The 11,342-nt window shown below is 36.1% G+C and overlaps 2 protein-coding genes and 1 pseudogene across 3 annotated transcripts; 2 read left to right on the top strand and 1 right to left on the bottom strand.

Moving 5' to 3' along the window:
* Window positions 1-1,097: 1,097 nt before the first annotated feature.
* On the bottom strand, window positions 1,098-2,492 carry LOC111490684 (lysM domain receptor-like kinase 3). Its single transcript, XM_023139229.1, has one exon. The coding sequence runs from the start codon at window positions 2,405-2,407 to the stop codon at window positions 1,118-1,120; it is 1,290 nt and encodes a 429-aa protein (XP_022994997.1). The 5' UTR covers window positions 2,408-2,492; the 3' UTR covers window positions 1,098-1,117.
* Window positions 2,493-4,655: 2,163 nt separating this feature from the next.
* Window positions 4,656-8,385, top strand: LOC111490682. 2 transcript variants are annotated; one of them, XR_002719603.1, is made up of 4 exons: window positions 4,656-5,089; window positions 5,786-7,753; window positions 8,124-8,197; window positions 8,329-8,385. XR_002719603.1 is itself a non-coding variant. In XM_023139226.1 (2 exons), exons 1-2 carry the CDS (start codon window positions 4,871-4,873, stop codon window positions 7,733-7,735), a joined length of 2,169 nt encoding a protein of 722 aa, XP_022994994.1. In that variant the 5' UTR covers window positions 4,656-4,870; the 3' UTR covers window positions 7,736-7,965. The 2 variants fall into 2 exon arrangements, 1 of the variants encoding a protein (XP_022994994.1); XM_023139226.1 differs by lacking the exons at window positions 8,124-8,197; window positions 8,329-8,385 and having other exon boundaries at window positions 5,786-7,965.
* On the top strand, window positions 8,366-11,141 carry LOC111490687 (annotated as a pseudogene).
* The last annotated feature ends 201 nt before the right edge of the window (window positions 11,142-11,342 follow it).

Below are 11,342 nucleotides of genomic sequence, written 5' to 3'. Positions count from 1 at the left end.
GTTGGTGTGTTGTCTAAAATAACTTAATTTATAGATCTTAATAAGCATTATAAAATTTTAATTTTGTTTTTAGAAAATGAAGATATATCAATTACCAAGTTATGTTTATTTGGAATACAAATGATAAAAATAATAAATAAATAACTACTCACCTTATGTTGAATATAATATTATGTTTATTTTGGTGGGTATGTATAATATTATTAAATTAAGGACCAGGTGGATTAGATTTGAGTTGGGCCTAGGCAAGAAGAAGCCCAGTCAGTGGAAAGAGGCTAGCGTTTGTGCTTTTAGACCGACAAGGAAGGACGGTGGTAATAATTGTATAAACAATAATAATGTCCTATGACTATACCCATGCCATTTAATTTACCACTCATTTCCTAAAAGAAAAAATATTAATATTAGAAATTTACTTGCATTCAAACTATTCTATCAAACCAGCCCATTTTCATGTGTTATAAAAATGTGATATTATTTATCAATTAAAAAAATCTACCGTATAGTTAATTTCAACACTTTAATATATTTAAAAAAACACGTTAAACATATATTTATATTAAGAGCGGTGGTGTAGTGAATTGATGAGGATAGGAACGAGGAATATAACTCTCTCTCTCTAAATAAATTTCTGTCTAAATAGAGAATCTCCTCCTCCTCCCAGGTGAGATGGGTCCCACGGATATAACGAACCTCCTGAGTTTGTATGATTCTTTCCTTGCAGTTCTCATTGGGCCTAGATGGCCACATCTTCACCGCCCCACACCTATGAATTGATTATTTGGGTTGACTAGTTTTTGGGTTGGTCCTCTTGATAGACTAGGTGATTAGATGAGGAAGAGCAATTAAGCAATGATTTTACCATAAACATATCGGTGTAGATAATGTCTTCTAAATAAATTAAAAGTCTAATGTGGATATTTCTAATCTATTTTTTAAGGAGTTTCTGTAATTAGATGTGTTTATAAGCAATTAAAGATTATAATCGGTAGTTGATATTCATTGAATTGTTTTATTTAGTCAACTTGATGACGAATGCAATGATGTAATTCTAAATTTATTTAAATTTTAACTAGAAATTAATCAAACTTTTGAGTTACATCAATATCAAGCTGGTTCAGCGAGGAGCTAGAGAAACCGACGACCCGGCCGGAATTGCCCGATTATTTGACCAAATTCTCGATTCTAAATACAGCTTGGAAATCTTGCTTGCCACGTGAGCCATATTAGGGCGCTTAGATGGATCCACGTCAACACAATATATAGCCAATCGCATGACCTTCTCCGCCACGTGTATCGGAAAAGAGTCCTTTAACCTACGGTCCACCCACCTTCTCAACCTTCCTCCTACTTCTAGGGCTACACCGCCTCGAGGCTCCTCGTCATTATCTCCTTCGATGACTGCCATGGCGCTCTCGATCAAAGAAACCCTAACGAAATTGCCTTTTCTTCTGTTAAATTTGAACTTCAAAGGCTCCTCTCCAGACAATAGCTCTAAAATCACCACGCCGAACGCATACACGTCGGTCATTGGAGTTGCTACGCCGCTGGATTTATACTCCGGTGCCATGTATCCTCTAACCCCTTTTATCTGCACTTTCTTCATTGAATCCGTAGAAATTTCGCCATTACACCTCGAATTCGTCGGTTTTTCAACTGTTTTGTTCCAATCAACCTCATTACAGAGCTGCGCTGCACCGAAGTGACAAATCCTAGCGTTAAACGAAGGCTCTGTTACTAGAATACTGCTACTCTTTATGTGATTATGCGATAGGCTTATGTTTAGTCCTGATTTGTTGTGGATATAATCGAGGCCTTGCGCCAAATCTGTAGCGACTTGCATTCTGGAAATCCAAGTGGATAAAACAGTGAAATTAGGGCTTCTGGAATTTCTCAAACAATCGGAGAGATTCGCTCCATTTACAAAATTGTAAACCAAGTAGAGATATTCTCCAGAAATTGAAGCGCCAAGAAGTTCGATTATACTCGTGTGGTGACTTCGACAAATCTCGTAGAAGCGATCTTTGAATTCCTGGAGCTTTATTTTGCGATGAAACTTGCGTTGGAAGATCATGACATCCTTACCACGAAGCGTGCAACGCCATGAAGGCGTGGAGGATGCGGCAGAGAATCGCTTGTTCAGAAACTGATTAGTGGCTGCGTTGATTTCAGAGAAATCAAAGATGCGAGGAGATTCAGGAAGAGATTCGTGAAGGCTAGAAAAGGAACCTGAAGAAAACTTGATGGTGGAATTGGAGAATATGAATTCGGAATCCTTGCAAGGGGAAGAGGTAGACGAATTTGCATCGGAGAGTTTAGATGTTGAAGTTTTAGATCGCGAGGATCGCGAGAGGGGAGGATTTGATTCAATCTCTGCAACATGGAGTGCCATTTTCGTTATACACATAAAGGAATGAAGATGAAGGTTTTTCTGGGGGAAGAAATTGGTGTGTGGTAAACTCTTAGCAGGTCTACTTCAATATATATATATATATATATATACACACACACATGTCAACATCAAACTATTATTTGTATGAAAGTAAAACGATATTTATATAGTCACGTTTTATTATTAAATTTAGCTATTGACATTTTGTCATTTTCAAATTTAGTTTATGATCTATTATTTAAAGATTTATAAAATTACATAAACACAGCAATATTAAAATACTATAGGTTTGGAACAGAATTATATTATTACTACTATTTTTGCATAATTGATAATTCCAAGAATTATCCAATTTTGTGACCAAAAATATCTTTTTTTGTATCATTTCCAAAAAAGTTGATAGACTGAGTGTATATGTAAAAACTATGTCTGTCGTTTCCGTCACTTTAGCATGTTTCAGTTCTAACACCATTTTCTAATTATTGGTTTTTTTCAACCCTCTATATTTTACTATATGCATCTCAGATAATAAAAAATTTAAAGACTTTGTGGATAATAAAACAAATGTTGTATCTTAAAAAAAAAATAAACAAATGATGAAATAACGTCAACCGCCTGTTTTTGTCTACCGGTTCCACGACAGTAACATTATCCACTAAATAAATTAAAAAATTAAAAAATTATAATGGATATTGCCATATTGTTAAGATTATGTATATGTGTACATACAGAAGACAGTCCCCAGTATTATTTAAATTATTTATGGCAATAAAGGATGACTTTTTAAAAATGAAATTAGTATTCAATTTATAAATATGTGCACGTTTCAAATTATTATTATTATTATGTAATCAATTGAAAAATATAATTATAATAATAAAGAGCTTAGTAAAAATGTTTAAATATACAAATTATATTCCAAATAATTAAGGTGAATAATCTTGTTTATCTATTTTATAAATTTTATTTAGATGATATAGTTTAGGTAATTAAATAAATAATTTTTAAAAACATTCACACGTTTAAAGTAAACAACAATATTGACGGACATATTTAATATATTTTAAAAATTAGAAGATTACACCAACTTAAATATACATAAGATTTTCAAATTTCAAAATTTTAAGTCGGATTTATTGTAACTAATATTTATATCCACCATAAATTTTATTTCTTTTACACAGCACAATTAAATGGGTTAACAAAAAAATAATAAATAAAAATACTCTGTTTTAAATAAAAACGGTTTCAAAAAATTTCAAAAATGTTTAATTAAATTTTCTAACAATTTCTGAAATACCCTAATTTTTTTAATTTAAAAAATATCTTTATCATTAATACGTGAATAGAATGTGTCTTAAAAATACTTATTGACTTTCAAAATTAACATTAATATCTTCGAATTTTTAAAAAAATAAAATATTTTTTATGTTCCGTACTTTAATACAAGTAATTGATACAAATAATTAGATTATTTTGTTTATATATTGACAAATAATTTTTATTTGTATTCTTTTATAAGAGTGCGGGTTAATACGATTTGTAAAAGTTTATGGATATTTTTTTTAAAAGTTAGGATCATAAAATTCAAAAATATTTTTTAAATATTTTGAAAAAAAATATTAATAATCAAGATATTTTTAATTAAAAAAAATAAAGATATCTTTGAAGAAAAATAAGATGTTCATCCAAAAATAACAATTAAACGTTTAAAATATTATTAAAAATTGTAAAAATTTAATCATAGTTTCATACAAATTACTAAAGTTTACATATTTTTGTTTAATTAATTTAGCCTGTAATATATATTAAACCAATTTGAATCAAATTTAAATTTCAAATATATATTTATATATAATAATTCAAATCATTAAATACAATAAATATATTATATTTAATATTAAATTAATTATAATGTTTGTATTTTATATTTAATATATTAAATATTAACTTATACCATTCAAATTAAATATATATTTATCATTTAAAACACAAATTAAAATTTGGTGGCTCATATTGTTATCCCCGGAAACTTAGGATATCTAATTTGGGTCAAGCCTACCATCAACATATAGCCCAAATCGTGTCAATTACAGAAATAATAATAAAAAAATCAATAGGCAAAGTATAATATAATATAATATAATAATAATAATAATAATAATAATAAGAATAATAATAATAAAAGAATGGCAATTACAGAAATAAATAAAAAAGCGAAAGGGCTAAGTATTTAAGTCCTCGGCAACAGAAAAGGAAATAAAATAGCAAAAAAGGCTGCTCTTCCTCTTTTACCTCCTCCCCTGAACTCAGAACGCCGATTCAATCCCCTTCCTTCCCTTATATCTTCTCTGCAAATTTCTCTCTGGACCACCGCTTCTCCCTTCTTCTACATTGCGCCTCCTGCTTCTTTCTTCTACTTCTCGCATGGCTTTCTCTCTATACAGATTGCCATTTCTCTGAACCCACCACTACACAATGACCGGTACGTGGAAGAAACTCAAGATGGCTTTTGGGACTCGTATGTGTCTCCATCTTCCTCGTGTTGCTGGGGATTCGACGCCGTCTAGTAATGTTGCTCCCATGTCCTCCGAGGCTGTTTCTCCGATGGGTAGTGCTTCAAATTGCCGCCAATCTTCGCCGATTCATTCTTCGTCTAGTTCCCGTGTATCCAAAAGCGGATCAAGGTCTCCTAGGGTAATGATTCTATTTCTCGTTATTGGAATTATCGATTAATTGCCTATTTCAATTCAATTTTGTTTGGTGGTTGTGTTATCTTCTTTTGAAATCTTGTTACTCTTTTGGTTTTTGATTGTAGGTTGTTTTGAATACTCTTCCTATGATTGTTCTTTTTGTATTCGATCAGTTTTTTCATAAAATATCTACGACGGATTCTTACTGATCCTTTCAATTGTGGGTTTTCAAGAAAACTTTACATAATGGTTTAGTTTTGCACTTTATCAGAGAATATTTATGTCTTACAGAAATACAAACCCTTCTTTCGACGGACGGAGGCTATTGGTGTTTTCTGGTTTTATCCCATTTCGAAATATTGTTGCCTCTTTCGTTATTCGTGTGGGGTACGATTGGATTTATTAGAACTTAGTTGTGATTTGTGGAAGAAGGCTATTCCTTGTTGGGTTCTGTTTCTTACTGTTTATGTTATTATCTTTCTTTTGCTATGTTCTAATCGTTTGATCAAGTGGAAGAACCCTTTGTTCTTTTCAGCATAATCTGCGAAGTGTTAAAACTATAATGCATCTTAATGCTGGCCAAGAAGGATCTTGTCGACTCTGGGAAATCTGATCATATTAGGCAGTACTTTGGAGTTAGTTATGGCACTTATTTGCATTTGGACTTGCCCATTTGATTGAATGTTCTTTCCAATTGCAGAGGACCTGTGCAATATGCTTGATCACCATGAAAGCAGGGAATGGGCATGCTATTTTCACTGCAGAGTGTTCTCACTCTTTCCATTTCCATTGCATTGCCTCAAATGTAAAGCATGGGAGCCAAATTTGCCCTGTTTGCAGAGCGAAATGGAAAGAAATTCCTTTCCAGATTTCCACTTCGGATTGCGCTAGCCCCAGAACCAACCCAGTTGGCTTGGCCCCAGATGATCCATGGATGGCTATGGTTCGACAGATGACTTCTCCTCGCTCCAATACCGGTAGACAGATCTCCTCTCTTTTTCATGGTTCTGAACCAGTAGCTTATGATGATGATGAAGCTTTAGATCAACAACCTCATGCCACCGAGAGAAACACATCTAATGATGGTGCCGCTGTTCATAGTTGCACTGATAAAGTAGAGGTCAAAACGTACACTGAAATTTCAGCTGTTCCAAGATCAGTTTCTCGTGATCACTTCTCTGTGTTAGTCCATGTCAAGGCTCCTTTCTCCATTGCAACACAAAATAACTCTAGAAGCCAGGCTGCATTGCCTCTATTGAATCAACCTTCTCGTGCACCAGTTGATCTGGTAACAGTGCTTGATGTTAGTGGCAGTATGGCAGGTACGAAGCTTACCCTGCTCAAACGTGCTATGGGTTTTGTGATCCAGAATCTCAGCCCTTCTGATCGGCTTTCGGTCATATCATTCTCCTCAACCGCTCATCGTCTTTTCCCGCTTTCTCGAATGACTGACGTTGGACGACAGCAGGCATTGCGGGCTGTTAATTCTCTATCATCAAACGGTGGGACAAACATTGCTGAAGGCTTGAAGAAAGGTGCCAAGGTGTTGGTTGACCGCAAGTTGAAGAACCCTGTTGCTAGCATTATAATGTTGTCTGATGGGCAGGATACATATACTTTCAATGGTTCTAGTAGTGCTCGTCCTCAAATAGATTACGAGTCCCTCCTTCCAGTTTCAATTCTTCGCAATAACCATTCTGGAATGCAGCAGATACCGGTGCATACGTTTGGAGTCGGTGCAGACCATGATCCCGTGACAGCGCATATGATTTCCAACGCATCTGGGGGCACATTTTCAGTTATAGAAAACGAAAGCACAATCCAGGATGCATTCGCTCAGTGCATCGGTGGCCTCTTGAGCGTGGTGGTGCAGGATCTGCAGGTTGAAGCAAGATGCATTCACCCAAGTCTGCAGCTTGGTTCAATACAAGCAGGAAGTTACCAAGCCAGTATCACAGAACGTGCAAGACGTGCCACCGTACACTTTGGGGACTTATATGCCAAAGAAGAGAGGGACTTTTTGTTGACACTCAACATTCCAGTTGATGAATCTGAAGGTGAGATGCCATTGCTAAAGGTTAAATGCGTTTACAAGAACCCCATCACCAAAGAGCTAATCACTTTGGACGAGGTACGTGAGGTTCAAATACAGAGGCTAGACAGAGTAGGGGAACAAGCAGTGTCATTAGAAGTAGACAGGCAACGAAATAGATTCCGAGCGGCAGAGGCGATATCGGAGGCTAGAGTTGCTGCGGAACGAGGTGATTTAGCTGGTGCAGTGTCTTTGTTGGACAATTGTTATAGAACCGTGTCTGAATCAGCATCTGGTCGAGGTAGTGACCAATTATGTGCGGCTCTTTGCGCCGAGCTGAAGGAAATGAAGGAAAGAATGGCGACGAAGCATATGTACGAGGCATCTGGAAGAGCATATATGCTGTCGGGATTGAGCTCGCATTCATGGCAGAGAGCAACTGCGAGAGGGGATTCAGTGGACATGGGAAGCGCAGTGCAGAGTTATCAAACGCCATCAATGGTGGATATGGTGACTCGTTCTCGGACCATGATATTGGGGGGGCCGCCATCTCAAAGAACACTGATTCCCACTCACTCTTTCCTGGTGAGAGCACTGCAGCCGCCATCTCCGCGGTAAATTGTAGTGACATATGAGGTTTGAAGCTGAAATGAGCTGAAATGGCTCTGCAATTCCCAATGCTTTGTTTTTTCATTTTCTTCATGGTTCTTCTATTGGTTTATTTGATTTTATACTATTCTTTTTGTTTTTGACGTGGGTGGGTTAATCGTTGTCGTTAGGATTCGTTATTTGGAAATACCATTTGTGTATTTATTTCACTACATTAATAAAAATATCATTCATCCTTATATTTTATCTAAAAAAAACTTAGATCATATCTAAACTTTCTAGTGTAGTTCTGAAACAGAGTAATAATGGCAAGAATATTTTTTTATTTTTTATTTTTTTTAAAAAAATTGTTTAAAAAAAAGATTAAGGATATTAGTTATTTATTTGTAAAATTTAGACCAAATTTGGATCCTCGGCCTTCTCCACACAGCGGGACTGTTTCAATCTGTTTATTTTTGCCGACGGCGGCAGGTATGATCTTTTTTTTGGATTTTTGAACGCTAAATTCTGATTTACATTGCGAGTTTTTGTTGAAATTACCTTTATAGTGTTTATGAATACGAAAGAGGTAGTGAAGCACTTCATCGTGTGACAAACCTCAGGAAATTTATGGCGGAGCCTTCAAATTTATCGACGGAGTCATTGGCACTCTGAATGGCGAAGAAAGCGACACCTGCTACGACTACGTATTCTCCGTCTCCTACTACCCACAAAACCAGGCCACCCATCTTCAGAAGCGACGACGTCGATTGGGTTCGCCCAGATGGCCGAGGCTTCCACCAGTGTCGTCCTGCTTGTATGTCCTTCCTGCCCGTTTCTATTTTTCTCATTTGCTGTTCGCTTTTCCACATAATTAGCCTTAGGTTATTGTTTCTTTTAATGTATGTTTAGCTGCAGCTTCTAATTATCTTGCTAGAAAACTCTAGTTTCTAATTGCTGCTAGTATCAGCTTGTCGTTCTCAATCAGTTTATCCTTGTGGTTTAAAATGTGTAGTCTCCATCAAAGTCTTATTGAAAGGTTCATCCTTGGAGGCTTGGTTCAGTATAGTTCGTAGTTAATCATAGTCATTGACTTCAGAAAATGAGGATTTTATCATTCACATGCAGTTTTCAGGACTGGTGCTGTAAATGCTGCTTCAGGTTCAGCTTATGCAGAGTTTGGTAATACCAAGGTCATTGTTTCTGTGTAAGTTCTAGCTTACAACCTACCCCAACTATCCTTCTCTTTGCTGATGAGCTTGAATACCAACGCCCTAACCTACATGAACTTTGATGCTTTTCCTTTTATCATTCAAATCTTTTGCCACTTTGCAGCTTTTTGTGCATGAATTAAGAGCTTTCCCCCTTCTTTATTCATATTCTGCGTTCTTTGCATCAGTTTTGGCCCTAGAGAAAGTAAGAAAGCAATGATGTACAGTGATATTGGCCGGCTGAATTGTAGTGTCAGTTATACAACATTTTTGACTCCAGTTCGGGGTCAGGTGTGAAGGATACCACTCTCATTGTATATATGTTATACATCATACTCTTATGATCATGATTATCTGATTTTGTATGAACTTCATTTGTTAGGGATCAGAAAACAAGGAGTTCTCTTCAATGCTGCATAAAGCTTTGGAAGGGGCAATAATACTGGAGATGTTCCCCAAGACAACTGTTGATGTATTTGCCTTGGTGTTGGAATCTGGAGGCTGTAAGTTTAAGATTTTTTTAGATGGATAGTAATCGTTTAGATATTGGCTGACGAACACGAACACAAAGTATTCTAGGTTACTCTCACCTGGGAGTACCATTGATTTGTTATTCAATTTTGCCGTAGAACATTATAAGACTGTTGAGGATTGTTGGGAGGGAGTCCTATATTGGCTAATTAAGGGGTTGATCATGAGTTTATAAGTAAGGAATAGATCTCCATTAGTACAAGACCTTTTGGGAAAGCCTAAATTAAAATCATGAGAGCTTGTGCTCAAAGTAGACAATATTATATCATTGTGGAGATTCGTGGTTTCTAACAAAGAGCTCATAATGCTATGGAGCTTGTTGGTAACTTATTTTGGGTCACTTAACTACTTGTTAGCAATAGGTTTCACATTAAGGTATCCATGAGGCAAATTTTATGCTTGTTGGCATCACTTTGGAGATAGAACTGACTAGTTTTCTCTTTAGCTCTCTGCATGTAACGACCCAAGCCACTACTAGCAGATATTGTTCTCTTTGGGCTTCCCCTCAAGGTTTTAAAACGCATCTGCTAGGAAGAGGTTTCCACACCCTTATAAAGAATGTTTCGTTCTCCTTCCCACATCGATTGGAGAAGGGAACGAGTGTCAGCGAGGACATTGGGCCCCAAAGGGAGGTGGATTGTGAGATCCCACATCGGTTGGGAAGGAGAATGAAACATTCTTTACAAGGATGTGAAAATCTTTCCCTAGCAAACGCGTTTTTAAACCTTGAGGGAAAGCTCAAAAAGGACAATATCTGCTAGCAGTAGGCTTGGTTCAGTACCTTCAGATTTTATACTTTTTATGTAAACTAAAGCATGGAAGTAAGGTTACCTTTTCTCTAATATTGACATTTTGTTGTGGCAGGTGACCTTCCGGTTGTAATATCATGTGCTAGTCTTGCTCTTGCTGATGCAGGGATTATGCTTTACGATCTTGTTGCCTCAGTTTCTGTGGTATGCATTCGGATTCCAACATAATGCACTCATAATTCATTATTTTTAAGTTCTTATACAGTTACTCTCATCTGTCAACCAGAGCTGTTTTGGGAAGAATCTTCTTATTGATCCTATGTTGGAAGAGGAAAAGTACGAAGAGGGAAGTTTGATGATAACTTGTATGCCATCTCGTTACGAACTCACTCAGCTCACTATTACAGGCGAGTGGTCAACTGCTAAAATTAATGAGGTAAACATCTACTTTTAAGTTCATCTTTCAACCCTGCCAGAGTCACAGTTGAGAAGTAAATAATTAAGTTATCTGTGATGCCACCACAGGGTATGCAACTTTGCGTTGATGCGTCGTGTACAGCTTGTGAAGATCATGCGGTCATGCTTGAAGGAATCTGCCACCATTTCAGAGGAATAAAAGTGGCCATTTTTTCTTTCAAGGAAAAGAACACAAAAGAATTGGAATGGTGGAAGAAGCGAAGTTGACTTGAAGCTATTTTTGCATTTATTATAATGTTGGCGAGTCAAGTCAGAGCCTCAGCCTACCTCTTTCTGGTCTTCCTGGTCTTCCTGGTCTTTGGTCTGTGGTCTTCGCAAACAAGCAGCTCTGCGCTTCTGCCACCGCCCATTTTCAAAGTCTATTCCCCCATCAAAGTCAATTTTCATTATATACATGTATGTGTATTCTTTTTTTAATGTTTAGTTATGATCATTTGAGATAATATGAGATTGATTATGCTTTCGATTATATCCATTGCTTGAAACTATTCTATTAGTTTCACTGCTCGTTTTGGAAGAACATTCTTTCTTTATCCAACTTTAGTGATTTGGCCGATGACTAACAAAAACAATAACTAAAAATGCATGGAGTCCAAAGTATGATTTAAGTATAATTCAATTGTTTAAGACACAAGCGGATGGAAAGTGTATTCGAAGTATTGAAACATG

The sequence above is a fragment of the Cucurbita maxima genome, unplaced genomic scaffold (genome assembly GCF_002738345.1).
Source record: "Cucurbita maxima cultivar Rimu unplaced genomic scaffold, Cmax_1.0 Cma_Scf00016, whole genome shotgun sequence".
NCBI lineage: Eukaryota > Viridiplantae > Streptophyta > Magnoliopsida > Cucurbitales > Cucurbitaceae > Cucurbita > Cucurbita maxima.
The sequence above is the reverse complement of the archived record's forward strand: the minus strand, read 5'-3'. Positions and strand labels throughout refer to the sequence as shown.

Coding starts and splice junctions, on each gene's coding strand:
- LOC111490684 (XM_023139229.1), bottom strand. CDS start 2,407: ATGTGTATAACGAAAATGGCACTCCATGTTGCAGAGATTGAATCAAAT.
- LOC111490682 (XM_023139226.1), top strand. CDS start 4,871: ATGACCGGTACGTGGAAGAAACTCAAGATGGCTTTTGGGACTCGTATG. Junction 5,090..5,785: donor GCGGATCAAGGTCTCCTAGG/GTAATGATTCTA, acceptor TTCCAATTGCAG/AGGACCTGTGCAATATGCTT.